The 15,167-nt window shown below is 39.5% G+C and overlaps 2 protein-coding genes across 3 annotated transcripts in view; one reads left to right on the forward strand and one right to left on the reverse strand.

The window, feature by feature from the left end:
• snx33 (sorting nexin 33) overlaps positions 1-15,167 on the reverse strand; it is a 190,307-nt gene that overhangs the window by 116,279 nt on the left and 58,861 nt on the right. The window lies entirely within an intron of this gene.
• The window catches only part of cspg4 (chondroitin sulfate proteoglycan 4), an 88,657-nt gene that overhangs the window by 60,895 nt on the left and 12,595 nt on the right, over positions 1-15,167 (forward strand). Inside the window, exons 4-6 of the mRNA XM_044125396.1 lie at positions 2,666-2,854; positions 2,999-3,274; positions 8,317-8,493. Coding sequence (XP_043981331.1) covers positions 2,666-2,854; positions 2,999-3,274; positions 8,317-8,493 — 642 coding nt within the window. The remainder of the gene's footprint in view (positions 1-2,665; positions 2,855-2,998; positions 3,275-8,316; positions 8,494-15,167) is intronic.

Consider the following 15,167-nt stretch of genomic DNA (forward strand, 5'->3'; position numbering starts at 1 on the left):
CTTTACAAACTGGAAAATTATAATTTGTTGAAAAAATACCAACCTTTTACTAATAGTTCCAATATCTAGAACTTTTACTGTACTAGATGTTAGAACTGAAGTTTTAGTTTAATTTGCAAAAATGATGTTCATTAAAATGTAAATTTTAATTAGGGCTGTCAACATTAACGTGTTAATCTAAAACGTTTAACATGTAAACACTGCATAATGCAGATGAATTACATTACCTATTTTCTCCTGTTGACGTGTACCTCGTTCACAGTAGCGCATTACTTGGCTTTGTACCGTGTTCAATAATGCAGAGTCACAAATGCGAGTGAAAAGACAAGCGAGGAGAAAAATTCACTTTAAAACATTGTGGGTGTTAGAGTGGGCGTGCCGCATTCAGAGGCTATAGACCTTGACAAGGTTCTCCTAAGTTAGACTCCCAACCTTGGTTTGTTTGCTGCATGTCTCTCCCTTGTCTTCTCTGCCTCCTTCCAATCAGATTACTGTAAAACTAAAGGCAGTTAGTTTTACCAAAAATTATTTTTAAAAACTCATGGACTTTAGGATCAAACCAAGGAAGTATGTAGCCTATGTACTGCAGTGATGAATTGTCCTTCCACTGAAGCACTAACAGGTTATTGTTAACATTTCTAAATTACATTGGAAACAAAATTATTTCTTTTAAACCTCTCTGAATATGAAAACCTGTAAGACTGACGTTTGGTTTGATGCAATAAAACTCGCACATTTTTTGAAAACGTTAAGAGTGTGATTAATCTGATCATTTTTATTTTTTTTATTGATTGACAGCACTAAACAAGAGACATGTAACTTTCCTTTGGCTTGTTGAAGCTTTTTTGAACATTGAATATGTCAGAGTTCCAGTGACTACTGAAGAAAATTTTACCGTTTTGTAACCCTGCTTCTAATCTCCCACATGAAAGCTAGGGTTGATGTGCTTTTAATTTGGTGTATGCACTAAATTGCAGTCTATTAAGTGTGGAAAACAGAGCACTGAGTATCCCCACAGGAGCTTCCTGAAGCCTGGTATTTCTAAGATGAGCCTGCATGCACTTCATCCTAAAAGCAATTAATGAAGTTTAAATTGCTGGTCCAGTCATAACACATTCTGAGTGCATCCTTGTATGTTTTGACTGTTGAAATAATGAGAAACCTTTTTCTGAAAGTAAAAAAGTGAATTTCCACAAGTGTGTTCTCAATTTAGTTCTGCAATATCGACTTGTAGACGCTCAAACCACTGAAGAATTCATCAGGGAAAGCCTTGACAGATTGGCCCCGTCCAAGATCTGGGATGTAAATTTGACCTGTGGGAGCTTTCGTGTCCTTACTATGACATGAATAGTAGCCTCGTCTTCTGGAATGAAAAAATAAAATAAAAAAAAAGGCATTAGCATGCCTGCTAGACAGGCCAAGGTCTCAGACTCCAGAGAACAGATTAAAATATTTCATAGAGGGATGGGTTTTAAATCTGCCTGTGTGGGAAAAACAGCAGCTTAATTGTTTCCAAATGTCACAGAAGTATTTTTAGGAGTTGCTATCAAATTTGTGTCAAAGCATGTTTTAGCTCCTTAATGTACAATATGCCACAGTCATTAGGTGTAAATGAAAACCTGAACTCGACATTGCATGGTTAGAATGAACAAGCGCTTGTTCAAAGGAGAAATAGCAGCAATGTGAAGATTTCCCCACAAATTCTGGAACAACAGTTTGAAATTAAACCGGTTTCACTTGTTTTCCAAACTGGTTGAGACGATTTTACAGTTTGCAGCCTCCTCTATAAGATATAATGTAGCTTTGCATTATTAATAAGATACTAAATTCTAAATCACATGTGGAAATGGAAGGCTCACTGGTGTTTCATGCTTCAGGAAGTATTTCACCTGTGTATACCAAGATAAAACATATAATGATAGGTGTTGTATGAGTATATCAAAAGGTCAGCCTTACACAAAGTGTGGTCCTTGGATTTAGAAAGCAGTGGTATTACGTAAAATGTATTTTTGTATAGCTTTACATCATGTTATAATGTTAATCCCCCATCAAAAACATACCTGAAGTTTTGCTTTGATTCTTTTATGTACGTTTGAGAAATCCTTTAATCTCCCGTGGCAACCAGTCAGCTGTGGAAAACGCCAGAATGGTTGCACCATCTTCGATGACGAAGCTCCTCCTGCAGCTCCGCCTCACAGAGCAGCCCTAATCCTCGACTCCTCCCCCAAATCAGCTCCTTCAGACTAGCCACCAACAATTAGCAAACACGTGGTGGAACCGAGTGTTTTGAGCTCATTATACGAGTACTATACTACTTCTCAGTCCAACGCTGGTAAAAAAGTTATGAAAGTGTTAATAGAGGAGCAAAGCTGTGATGACTTCCTGAAGGCAAAGTTTCAGAAAGAGCTGGAGTTTCTTAAAGAGACAGAGGCCCAAATTTAAGGCCTTTTATTACAAAGTCAAATTTCACTTAAGTTGTATTAGATAAATACAGCATTTTTATAACTGGACGTAACAGTTACTTGGATTAATAAAACTATTCTATGTGGCTGGGAAACACATAATCCTAACCCTTTAAGCGTTTATTGCAGGTTTTATTGACATTTTATGCACTTGGTATTCTCCAATTTAGAAAATACTGATAATGTCGACCTTTGCCTTTCAGGTGGAGCAGACCGATATCCTTCCTACAGACATGATTTTCACACTGAAGAGATTGCCTAGTCTCGGTCATGTGGTCATGCTGAAAAACAGTTCAGAGGTCACAGCCTCCCCGGTCCTCGATTACATCCACTCTTTCTCTCAGGAAGACATCGATCTGAGCCGCGTCTTTTACGTGTCTGCATCTTTGCAGGTTAGTGGTTACTTCCTTTCATTCTGCTCTCCAAAGTCAACGTGTTTTCTATTGCGCTGAAACAGGAATAAATCTGAACAAACCCCATCTCCGATGGCCCGTCGCCGATTATCGGAAAATCGTGTCAATGTCTGTCTCTTTCAGGGAAGCGACAGTTTCACGTTGGATGTGAGCAATGGTTTCAGCACGGTGGAGGACCTGACCGTCAAAGTGGAAATCATGCCCCGATTTATACCCATTCAGGCGTCCAACTTCTCCATCAAGGAAGGCCTCAGTCGCGTGATTAACGAGCAGATTCTGAACATCTCGAATCACTTCTACAGCTTAGCAAACATCGACTTTTCTGTGGAGGAGCTTCCGCAGCACGGTGAAATCCGCAACCAGGAAGGAGACGAGCTCTCTTACTTTACATGGGATGATGTAAGCATACCTACATATCTGTACATATCCAATTTTTTTACTGAAATATATTCTTAATGGGACATGAAATCCACACCAATTATCAACAGACATAAAGATTTAAAAGCAAAATGTTCCATAAATTAGGTTCTGTATAAGGAAATGGATCGACCAATGGAAGAGGTGGTGAGCATGCTAACTGCTAGGGTAGCTCAGTGTTGTACCAATTCATCGCAAGAACTAGTTTTAAGTCAGGTTAAGAGGAATCGACTCCTGTTTGTAGTTCATCGTACGTATTTTGAACTCAAATGGCTCTACCTTTAATTATCCCTACTTCATTTATCATTCAGTGTCTAAAATAAGTTTTATTAGATGTATCATAAACAAAATAGAATATGGAAAAACCCATTGTGTGGCTTTTGTTTATTTCAGTTAATTTATGCACTAATTTTTGGATTATGTGGGTTGTTACCAGCGTCTAGTGTGAATTTCAGGTTAACAGTCTGATTAGAAATATGCTGACTTAGAAAAAAAATTGAAGGTGTTCAATACTTATTTTCCTCTTCTTATGCCTGCCATAAATAATGCACGGTCACAAAAACGTGACAAGCTGAAATATGTCTTTGCCAATTATTTTCTCTCACTTTCCCTTTGACATTACCTCATAACATAAGTATTGGAAAACGACAAGATGCAAATACCCAGTGTACCAAGCATGTGAATTCATGCATTTTACAATTCAGTGTGTGTAACAGATGTCTTTCCATTAAATTTGCAACAACACAGATTAACTTAAATGCATTTCTTTAAATAAAAAGAAATGCACATAATGTTCGCGTTTGAGGGCCGAAAACATCCCACGGTTGTCTCGTTTTGAAAAGCAGAAAAATTTGTGTTTTTATCTGATCCTTCTGACTCCGGGGAGCACAACGTCTTACTCCAAAAAACTGCATCGCAGTTGCTACACTACACCAAGGCATCACAGTAAAGTTTTCCCTAGCTATTAGCAGTTAGCTCTGGTTTGAGGTTTGTTGTGCTGTAGCAGGCTGAGAAGTGGGGAATGCCAGAGCCGCTGCAGCACATCTATCTGGTCTCCCTCCGTGCGGTTGAGCCGCCCCGGCTTCGGGATGCCATGAAAAATGGATGAGTTCTTTCGAGTGGAAAACATCATGCATTGTGAATGGAGAACATGGTTTAGCGGAGGTAGTCAGTCACAAATCGGAAAGTTCCTGCAGCTAGCCTGGGTTCTCTCCCCATCGCTCGCTCTCTCCTTTTCTTTCACTGAATCACGGTGGAAAAACTGACGGTGCCTTCGGATCGCTTGGAGCCAAAATAAACCGGCCTGGTGTAATGAGTAGGTGGATTCAAACGTTCACCCGTTTGCTCCCGCCAGACTCGCTCATGTTTTTCCCCAAAGATTCGAACTTGAAAATGAAGTCGTCTAGTGAATAGTGGGAATTATCCTGTTAGAGATAAAAACAAGGGTACAAAATATATATTTAAAAATTCAGTGTAAAATGTATTTATCTTCCTCTGTGGGAGCAAACCCAACAGAAAAACTGCAGTACATGCATTTTCAAATCAGTATGAAATACCTCTCCGCTGGCAGAGAAGAAGGTTTTGATATGACAAAGTCATAAATCAGGAAGTCCTGCTGAAGTCATTACAGCTTACAGTAACACAAGTACCAGATGGAAACATGCAGGGAGAGTTACTCAAATAGCTCTTCATAAACTTCAGCCAGAAGAATGTCAAGACACATCTGGGTTAAATGTGTCAACTTAGACCAAATGTGTCATACACATCAGCAGGCTCCATGTCAAGCAGTAAAGTCATTCACACGTGCAGAAACGTATAACTTCTTTGTCAAACCAAAGAAGTTGGTTTGACAAAGTTGGTTTGTCCGTTCTATGTGTTGAGTCTGGAGGAGCTTTTATTTTGAAAATACTAACCAATGCAAGATCTGTACTGGGTCTTGTAGGTGTTACAGGGAATTGCTTTTAATGGTTAGCACTTGACCTACAACAGACAACTCTTTTTGCATCGTGATTTAGTAGAAATTAGAGCTAAACGATATGGCTGAAGAACCTATCACGATATAAAAGTCTGATATCGGTCGATAAGTAATTATCAATTCGTCTCTTGCTTTAAATATTCAGAGTGCCACTAAACTAGTGGCGTGTTCTTTCCTGTTTTATCGAGTTTTCACTCAGCAGCTCTGCGCAGGTTAGTCAACAGGTTGTTGCTAGGTAACCAAAGAGCAAGTGACTTAGCTGATGCTACCAACCTTGCTTAGCTAGCCATGAGAGGTTGAGCAGCTAATTCCCCAGAATGCAGTGTGGTTCTGCATCGGAGTTCTGATAAATTATTGAACATTCTATCGACATATTGTCTATTGATATTGATCACGTGTATGGACCTTGTTAACCATTATTGATTTATTAAACAGCCTTAGTAGAAATCTAGACCAGTGTCTCCCAACCCTGGTCTTCAAGCCACACTGTCCTACATGTTTTAGAGGTTTCCCTGCTTTAATGTGCCTGATTCAACTGATTGCAGTTCAACAAATGCCTGTTAATCAGTCATCAATTGAAATCAGCTGGACTGAAGAAAGGAGATACCTAAAACATGCAGGGCAGTGAGTCTGGAGGACCAGGGTTGGGAAACACTGATCTAGACCAGTGGTCCCCAACCACCGGGCCGTGAACCGGTCCGTGGACCAATTGGTACCGGGCCGCACAAGAAATAAATAAATATGTCTGTTCTATGTGTTGAGTCTGGAGGAGCTTTTATTTTGAAAATACTAAACCGGAAGCTGTCGTTACGTCTTGTGCGCCAACTTGCAGCAGAATGACAATAAACAACGGTGTCGGTGTCAATCCTCACGGCACGCACCCCCTTCTGCGGTAGTGCTAAGGCGGTTTTTATTAATGCGTATCAGGGTACGCTTGGTTCTTGGACTATTAAAACAGTCAGCGATAGGCATTTTTAGACGGTCTCAAGTATTTGTGAATTCTAGCTATTTGCGCGAATGCCACAGTTCCTCTTTGTTTGGTCTCAGATATTGAAAAGTAACAGCTAATCTGAGGCAGACCAAGACTGAAGGGGGCTTCTACTGCATTCACTTGTTAAACCAATTGAAGATCTCAAGAAGATTATCTACTGCAAGTAGAAAGGGAAAACTATAGAGAAACCTCACTCAAAGTTAAAAAGAAAACCCTTACCAGATGCTTTGGTTTGGTCAGAACACCATTAAACCAGCCTCGTCTTGTACATTACCTTCGTTTGGAAATTCATTAACAAAACGTTAGGCAAAATAAACCACGCAGCTCATGATGACTATTAACACATTTAAGTCTTTATCTAAATCCGGCAGGTGTTTAACAATCCCCAAGGTATTTATTTTCTCTGCAAAACAGAGACAGATTTTTTTTCCACAGTCAGAAATAGCGGTGGAGGTTGTTAGTCCAGATTCCAGTCATATGGGATCCATTTGGCACTTCCTGGCCTGTAAGGATGCAGCACATTGGTACTTGTTCACACAAAGTCCCGACTGTTCACAGAGCTATCAGGAAAAAAACATTTTTAAAAATCACCAGAGGATTCTGATATGCACACATTAATTTGATGCAGACCAGACTGTTAAAAAAAAAAGACTAAAATAGCAGAATTGTGTGAAGAGACAGCAGAGTTTGTCTGTTTTCCATATGGGTACAGTTTGACAAAACATAAGCTATAACTTTGTGAGTCTGCTTTTCTTTAACCCCACTATCACAAATTAATCTCACGTTGAAACTGTTTTAGAAATTGGTGAGAATAAATAATTCTGTTTTCCTCCATCTCTTTTAGCTATTTGCATGCTCATATATACATACACGCACACACATAACCTTAGCTTTGTGCGCGTGTGCACTAAAGGAAGTGACATACTAGCTTGAATAGAGGCCAACAAAGAGAACTACAAACTGTGGTTAGATGCCATTTCTCTCTGTTAGCCCATAAGAATAGCATGAACAAATGGACCAGCGTTGTATTTTGGTCTTAAAAAAGTGAAGTCATGAATTCAACTCACTCTTCTTCGACCTCATACACCAAGAACCTAAATGGAGAAAGGATCATTTTCCACAGAATCCGTTGTTTAACTGGGACTGAAACTGTATTTATACTTCAACTCCAACTTTGCACTTTGGTCAAATTAGATTTAGTTTTTCAATAACAAACTCCAGCCGGGTTTGAAATAAAGAATGAACACATTGAAAGGGACCTCAAGCTCACTGTTAAGCATAGAAGAGGATGTGTGATGCTGTGTGTGTTTATCTTTCAGAGCGGAAATAACTCATTTGATGCCGTCTCATTGGTAAAATAAGGTCGTATGAAGTAGTTACAGGATCAACAACTTAAAAAAAACTTTGAAAAGAACTATCAAGTTGTACAAATATATCTATAGTTTATTTTTGGTAAAAATTGAGGAAAACACATTAACATGGGTCTTAAGGAAGCCCATAGTGCCCTGCAGTTTGACTGCACTGCTTGCGTCAATGACTCATTTTCTTTATACCCATCTGAATATTGGTACAGGATTTGATCACGGTTGTTATTCATTAACTTGTAATTTGTCAATCTGCAGAATAAATTCAACCTTTTTTTATTAAACTACTTTTTCAGAGATATTTTTCGGAGACATGCCTGTGTACCGACCCTGTAGGCACACAATCTGATGGCAGTGTCATTCTGTTCCTCTTTGATAACGCTTCAGGCCAAAGTCCAGAATATCTGTAGCTGCAGTCCAACTTCAAACTTCCAAATAAAAGCATCAAGCTTTAAAAGTTGAGTGCAGCCAGAGCTACTTAATCAAATATTACACAAAAAGTGTTTATATTTATACTTAAATAAAATAAAACCGTTGCATTAGCTCTTTTAAATTGATACATTTTCCCCCCGCCACTGTGGGACGACTTGGGTCAGCCTCAACGCTGTAATGGCTCTAGACTTTCAGAGAGTTTCAAACGCTCGCTTCAGATCCAGAATTAAGTGACAGCCGGATACGATTTTGTCTCCTACAGGTAAAATTTGGACAGGTCGTCTACATGCACGACAGCAGCGAGACCATGGAGGACAGTTTCACACTCTCTGCCTCGTCGTACGAGATTGAGCGCCGCAGCCTCCCTGTCACCATCTCAGTCACTATCATACCGGTGAACGATGAGCCACCAATGGTGACACGCAACACCGGCCTGGAGGTAAGGCTTCTCTCTTTGACAGTGCGTTGGCAACACTTTAGGGTAAATGAGGTGGAGAGATGCTGGATGGGCAACTGGTGACAACATAGAGAACACAAAGTCTGTTTTCTCTCGACTTATTACATGTTTTACCATGAATGTAGAGGTTTCCCCAACGTATTATATTATGATACACACTTGATATCAGCTTGTGCATGTTGGACTGTAAGACTGTTGATAAATCTGTCTGTTTTAATCCGTTGCCCAAACCATAAGAAACGCAAAAAGGAGCAGAAAAATGAGTGGCCTCATAAGAATTTATGAGGTTCTGAGCTGCAGAAAGGAAGTCGGTTTGTTACTACTTGTTGATGCTTTAAGCTTTAATGTTGATTTAGCGCGTCAAAAGCTTGGGCTTTCCACAACAAGATAATTGGAGCCATTGTGAAAGTGTTAAACTGGAATGAGTCTACGATCTAAGGTCTACATTTTGAACATCGACTATCTAAGAATAATAATTAAACTTAGTCCGTTCACATCCAGCCCATCATAAATCTCAATTTACACCAAGGTCTTAAGAAAGTTTGCTTTCTGTATAATATTATCACTTTTGGTGCTCTTTATAGAGTAATGCTAAGAAGCCAATAGTAGCAATGTTGCAAGCTCAGCTAGCTAAGCTGCTATTTGCTATTTGTAGCTCTTCAGCTTGTTTTCACATAATTACCTCCTTTGTATCTTTGCCAATATATGAGAGGTAAAGTCTGTCTGAATGTACAGTTGGCATGCCAGCAATCAAACCTCCGGATCTACAGATACCTGGATAGCTAGCCGAGCTAACAACTCTGATAATATTGGCTTTTTCGCATAACTCCATAAACAGCACAAAAAGTGGTAATGAACAGTAATCAATTCACACAGAGGTTTTAAGAAAACCTGGTAGTATTACAACTTTTTGTACTCTTTATGCTAAAATGCCAACATTAGCTGGGTTATTAGCTCAGCTAGCTGGCTAGCCTGCTATTTGTAACTGGAGTTAAATCCCTTTTATCATGGCAACTGTACATTCAAACAGATATTACATACTATATAATGGTGAATAGCCTAAAAGCAGGAAGATTAAGATAAATTGATATATTTCAAAAAGAAATTCAAGAACTTACAAGAACGAAGGTTCTGTGCATCCAAAATAATACAGCATGACAGGAGCACATAGAAATGTGTTGGTGGAGACTCCATGATCTGAAATTGATTATTGAATGATATGCAGGTGAGTTCATGAGCAGATGGGAGACAGCATGGGAGAGCAGACAGCTGAGACTCTGAGGGAAGCTGCTGGGACGGGGAACACGGAGAGAATCAGAAGTAAACAATAGAGATAAAAACAAAGGAGTACACAGAGATGTATGTACTGAAGATTGTGAACAAAGAAGTAACGAAGAAACAGAAAGTCTTTACTGAGGAACAATTCCAACTCAGAGGAATAGAAATATATACCAAGTACTAAAGTTAGCTACAGGAAATCCTAAACCAAAGGACTTAAGTGAATATTAAAAACAAACTGACAAATCCTAAAATAAACCAAAAGTCCTAAAGCTCATGGCAGAATCTCTTCCTTAAAGTTGCAGAATTATTTTTACAAAAATATGTCATGACAGTAAGTTATGAGAAATATAATCTGTGAAAAGATGGACTTCCTCCACCTCCTCCATGATCCACTACTGCTGGCTGAATAAATGCGCCGCTCCCAACCAAAACCAACCAACCAGAGTCAGGAGGAGATGTCTTAGCGTTGTCAATCAATGCTGCTCACGGTGCTAATGGCGGTGAAACATCTTACCGCTGGAAACATTGGCTAAAGATAATGTTATTGCAACTTTTAGCCAAAGACTTTTAGAATTTGGTGTAATGTTGAGCAAAAGTAACACCCAAGTTTCAACGATTACCATTGTTGACCCATGGACAACAATGGTAATCGTTGACCATTCTCCGATTGGTTCCTCTTATCTAATTATTCATTCCGACCTACATACATAACATATGTAAGCTTTTTCTTCTTGCAAAACAGGTTCAAAGGGGGAAAAGTCTAAAAAAGGAACACAGTCCAATCTAAGTAAATCTTTATATATATATATATATATATATATATATATATATATATATATATATATATATATCTCAAACCTCAACTTAACCAAAGTTTAACTTTCTTACTTTTTTGGAAAAAATTTATCTAGTAGATGTTTATTATGAAGGTCTTATTGTATTCTGGAAGTTCATTAGGCTTAATTGCACTTTCAAGTATTCTGTACGTTTTGTCATCCATTGTATTTGTTGTTATTGTGGCCAAAACTCGGCAAGCCAAATTAATCTTTGATTTTTGTCAGTCGAGTCATAGAAGTTTCTGAGGTTCAGTCGGGTCAACTCTACCGTTAAAGGACTCGGGCTGTAGGAGGAGGGCGGGTGTGTGTGTGTGTGTGTGTGTGTGTGTGTGGGCGTGTGCGTGTGTGTGTGTGAAGCCGGCAGTAATCAGCTCACAAAACTGGAAACTAACTGTGTCATTCAGCCCTCCCTGCTCTCCCTGCGGCTCCCCCGTCTCCCTGGCAACCCATATTTTTGGAAAACCCAAGATGGTCGACGAGACCGCTGCTTTCTGGCAGAGCGGAGGGCGGCATCCAATCCCTGCGACTCCTCTGCTGCGGCGGCAGAATGTAACATAATAACATACGGAAACGTGTAACCCACACAGAGCCGGGGCCGGCCCCAGCTGCCGCTACGCTGATTTAAAGCGGGAAGTGTATGCATCTGTATGTGAGTGTGTGAGCAACCTCTGCAGCAGATGATCAGATGTGATGACTTACATGGTCTCCTCAAACTCAGTTGGTCTTAATAAAATGTTTTTCCATTCATGAATTTAATATGAATTTTGAATATTTTTTACTTTTCACGCTCATAAACATTAGAATACTCCTGATTTGAACCTGTAATCACAATGAAAATATCACTGCTGCTTTCTCTCCTTCTTAGTCATGGCAGACACTATCATTTTCTCACTCCTAGTACCCGAGCCCTGCTACTGAACCAGTTGAGATTTTGGTTGTTACAGCTTCATATCCCCAGAGACTCTAACAGAAAGAGGAGGAAGAAAAGCAATACTGTCTTGTTGAGTCACCTGCAAACTAAGTCATTTGTCTGTGCCTGCTACTTCATTAGTGCCTCAATATGAAATCTCAGCCATTGTGTTCAATCAAATTGAATTTGCAATCTATCCTCTTTAGTTGCTAAATGCATTGATTGTTATATAAACCATCAATTTGTGGGGCCATTTTTGGAATACCTGCCCTAGATTGTGTGGGCAGAGAGCGTAGCAATGTAGCCATCTAGTGGAACATGTAGGGAACTGCACTGCAGAAACATACGAGGCAGTAAATAAAATAATCTTGAACTAGCACCAGCAGTGCTGGACATTACGACCACTTAGAGATGAGACTAATCATCTCTTGAACATGGCACCTGTCAGTGGGTGGGAAATATTGGACACACATCTACTCCACAAAGTTAATGTGCTAGAAGGAAAAATGGTCAAGCTTAAGGTTTTGACTGGGTCAGATCATCCCCAAAACAAAAACCCTTGTGGAGATTGTAGATAGTATCCGTCAAATATGGCTAAAAGAGGATGAGCAGTAAACTGGCGATAACATGATGCTTTTTGAGGCTGGTAGGGTATTGCAGCTAACCTTTGTGGTTTAGCCCAAGAAATTACTTATTGCAGGTGACTCCCGTAGCCACATACCAATCAAGAGTGTCCATTCTGATATCTAATCACCCCTATAGAGGATGGCAGTGGAAGCATGAGAATCAGAAACAGAGTGTTGAAAGTTGGCTTGGTTTGATGAATCTTGTGAACAATGTTAATTGGCAACAGTATGTGTGTTTCTTTTTCAGAGTAGACTAGAATCAGAAGACCTGAGGGAAGCAACAGCAGATCTTTAATCTATTGTGGTGCCAAGCCAAGCAGTGATTTACAAAGTATATTCTCTGAGCTACAGGGAGTCACTGTAAGGACTTTATAACTGGGGTGACGTGCTGCGTCTTCCTGGTTTTGGTGAGAATGCAATCAGCATCGTTCTGGATTCATTACTGCACCCGGATTTTGCGCCTGATCACTAGTTTATAGCTGTAATAACAGACTCCCAATCAGATGTCCTATATATTGGTTTTAACCTTCAAAAAAAAAAAATCATCTCGGACTCTTTTTGCTTCATTGCACTAAAGAATCTTAAGTTTGCCATAAAGATTTTTTTTCACTGTCATTCTTCCTGGTGATCTCATATTGGCTTGCCTTGGGCTGCTCAACCTTGCTTCCTGCTACATCAGTATAGAAAAGTTATGTTTATTCTACTAGATATGAATCTGCTAGACATTCTCTATAAATCGTCCACGTGGTCAAGGGTCATGAAATGCATTAGCTTCCTCTTTAAGGCTCATGACTTTCTAGGAATCTAATTACAACACATAATTCTCCACATTAGTATTACATATTCTGCATTGCCTGGAGCTTTTTCCTAAAGCCGTATGAGCAGCAGCAGCTACGTAAGCAGACTTGGATGAATGATGTCTGGATATGGTAACATAAGTATTTTTCTCCTGGTTGGTAAAGCTGAGAGACTTTCCAGGTGGGTGCTATTATCAGTTGAGTCATCTCTGCATACTGCACCATATCTGGAGTCACTTAAAGAGCAATCTCTCTCTCTTTTGAAGATTTCTGTGAGCAGACGGATAAAGTACAGGAGTGCATTGAGCAGCTGTCTCGTCAAGAGATGGTGGGTGTTCTGCTGGAAGGCAAACAGAACTATTTCCACTCTTTCTCAGAAAGAGCAGAATTGGCTCAGATTGTTTGGATTAGTCTCCGTTTACTCGCTGTCTTTGTGGCCTGAGAAATAAGAAATAACTACCAGGCTGTGCATTTGTGGACTTAGGAAGAAAACAGGAAATAGAGACTCTCCATGGCGCAGTATTACTGGATCCATCAAGCACTTTGATGCTTGATGGAAACATGCAAAAGCAATGACACCCACTTAGCCTTTTCCATATTCTGTCAAACCTCTTCAATGTATTTTATTGAGATATTTTGTAAGAGACTAAAACAAACTAGTGTGTAAATAATTGTGAAGTGGAACATGACGCAAAAGTATTTTTCTAAATTTTTTCGTACAACAATCTGAAGAGGTGTAGTGCACATTTACATTCAACCCCTGCAACTCCGATGGTAATTAGTAATTATGTTAATTAGTAAGTAGTACAGACATAATATGGTCTTGAGAAGGTCACAGAGGGAAATTATGTCAGAGATAGAGAATGCTATTGAGAGAACAGCATTACGAAGACCAAGGAACACAGCAGAAAGAGGCAAGGGAGAAGGTTTTAGAGAAGAGTTAGCACTGTTAGGCTATAAAACAGTTGCATTGTTTAATTAATGATAAAAAAAATAATTTTAATTTTAATTTTTTTTTTATTTCTCCAAAAGTCCAGACTCAATGGAAGAGTGCCAAGAGGAACCTCACTGTTTAAAAAACCCAATAAGACATCTGGTTTCCCACCCAGAAACACGGCAAACTGGTCACATGAGAGCAAATCTAGTTGCAATGTGACAAAAATGCGAAAAATAAATAAATAAAAACTAAATCCCTGGTACATACAGCATAAATCTGTTCTGCGCCTTGGAAGTTAGAGGCAAATTAGAACATTCAAAGCTTTTAATTTCAACGGTCTGGTCTTTAACGGCACTTACAAACGGTTTCAAATCCATCTCACATGGAGCCATGTGGGTCAGATCCCAGGATGACCTACAAAACCGAGACATTTCAACTCTTTAAACTCCATCAGGGGCCCCTAACAAGTCAGGGACTCACCTCTACCTCAGAGGTTCAGAAATCAATCTCTGTTGGTCCTAACAAATAATATCGCCTCATGTGTTACGGCAGGCGGGGGGGTTATAACAATAACTTTTATTGACAGCTCTGTAGCAACAACATTAAGAAAAACTTACAGGTCAGTGCAGAGAGGATGGAAGAACTTTGGTTCCAGAACATCTCTGTGCCTCTACGGTCCAAATGCAAAGATTAAACAACTCCCTTATAAATCTAAATGTTGCTGTTGAACGTAATTCTGACTATTGTGATAATTCACTGCAACAATGCAGAAACAGTTAACGAGTACAGCTGCAGCCTTTCTTGGACTGAACAACGGGGCAGTTGATTTCCCTTCCACTCAAAGCCCACTTGTCTTTAAACTCGTGGTCGGTTTTAAAAGTTGTCATTAGAGCGGAACAAAGACACAATCTCACAGTTAAAGAGAGGGAAAAAAAGAAAGAAAGACAAAAGCCCAGAGTGTTTTATGATGGATTACAGCTTTGAACTGTTGATGCAGTGTGTCGTCGTGATGGAGCTTTGATGGAGTGTGAAACTGAACAGGATGTTTTACGCAGTGGACTGTAAGGCAACTAAATTATACACTTCACGACACATTTGCTACGTTTGAGTCTGAAATACTGTATCAGAGATGGCACAAAGGGGGTTAGAAAAGAAAACATTTCTGTGGCTTGACAACAAGTCTGGGCTGCAAAGATTAAACTCACAAAGTGAAAGAATGGAGATGTAGCCCAGCAATGTTGTCGTACAGAGTCAAGCAGTCCTCGATAA

This window comes from Gambusia affinis, linkage group LG08 (assembly GCF_019740435.1).
Source record: "Gambusia affinis linkage group LG08, SWU_Gaff_1.0, whole genome shotgun sequence".
Taxonomy (NCBI): Eukaryota; Metazoa; Chordata; class Actinopteri; order Cyprinodontiformes; family Poeciliidae; genus Gambusia; species Gambusia affinis.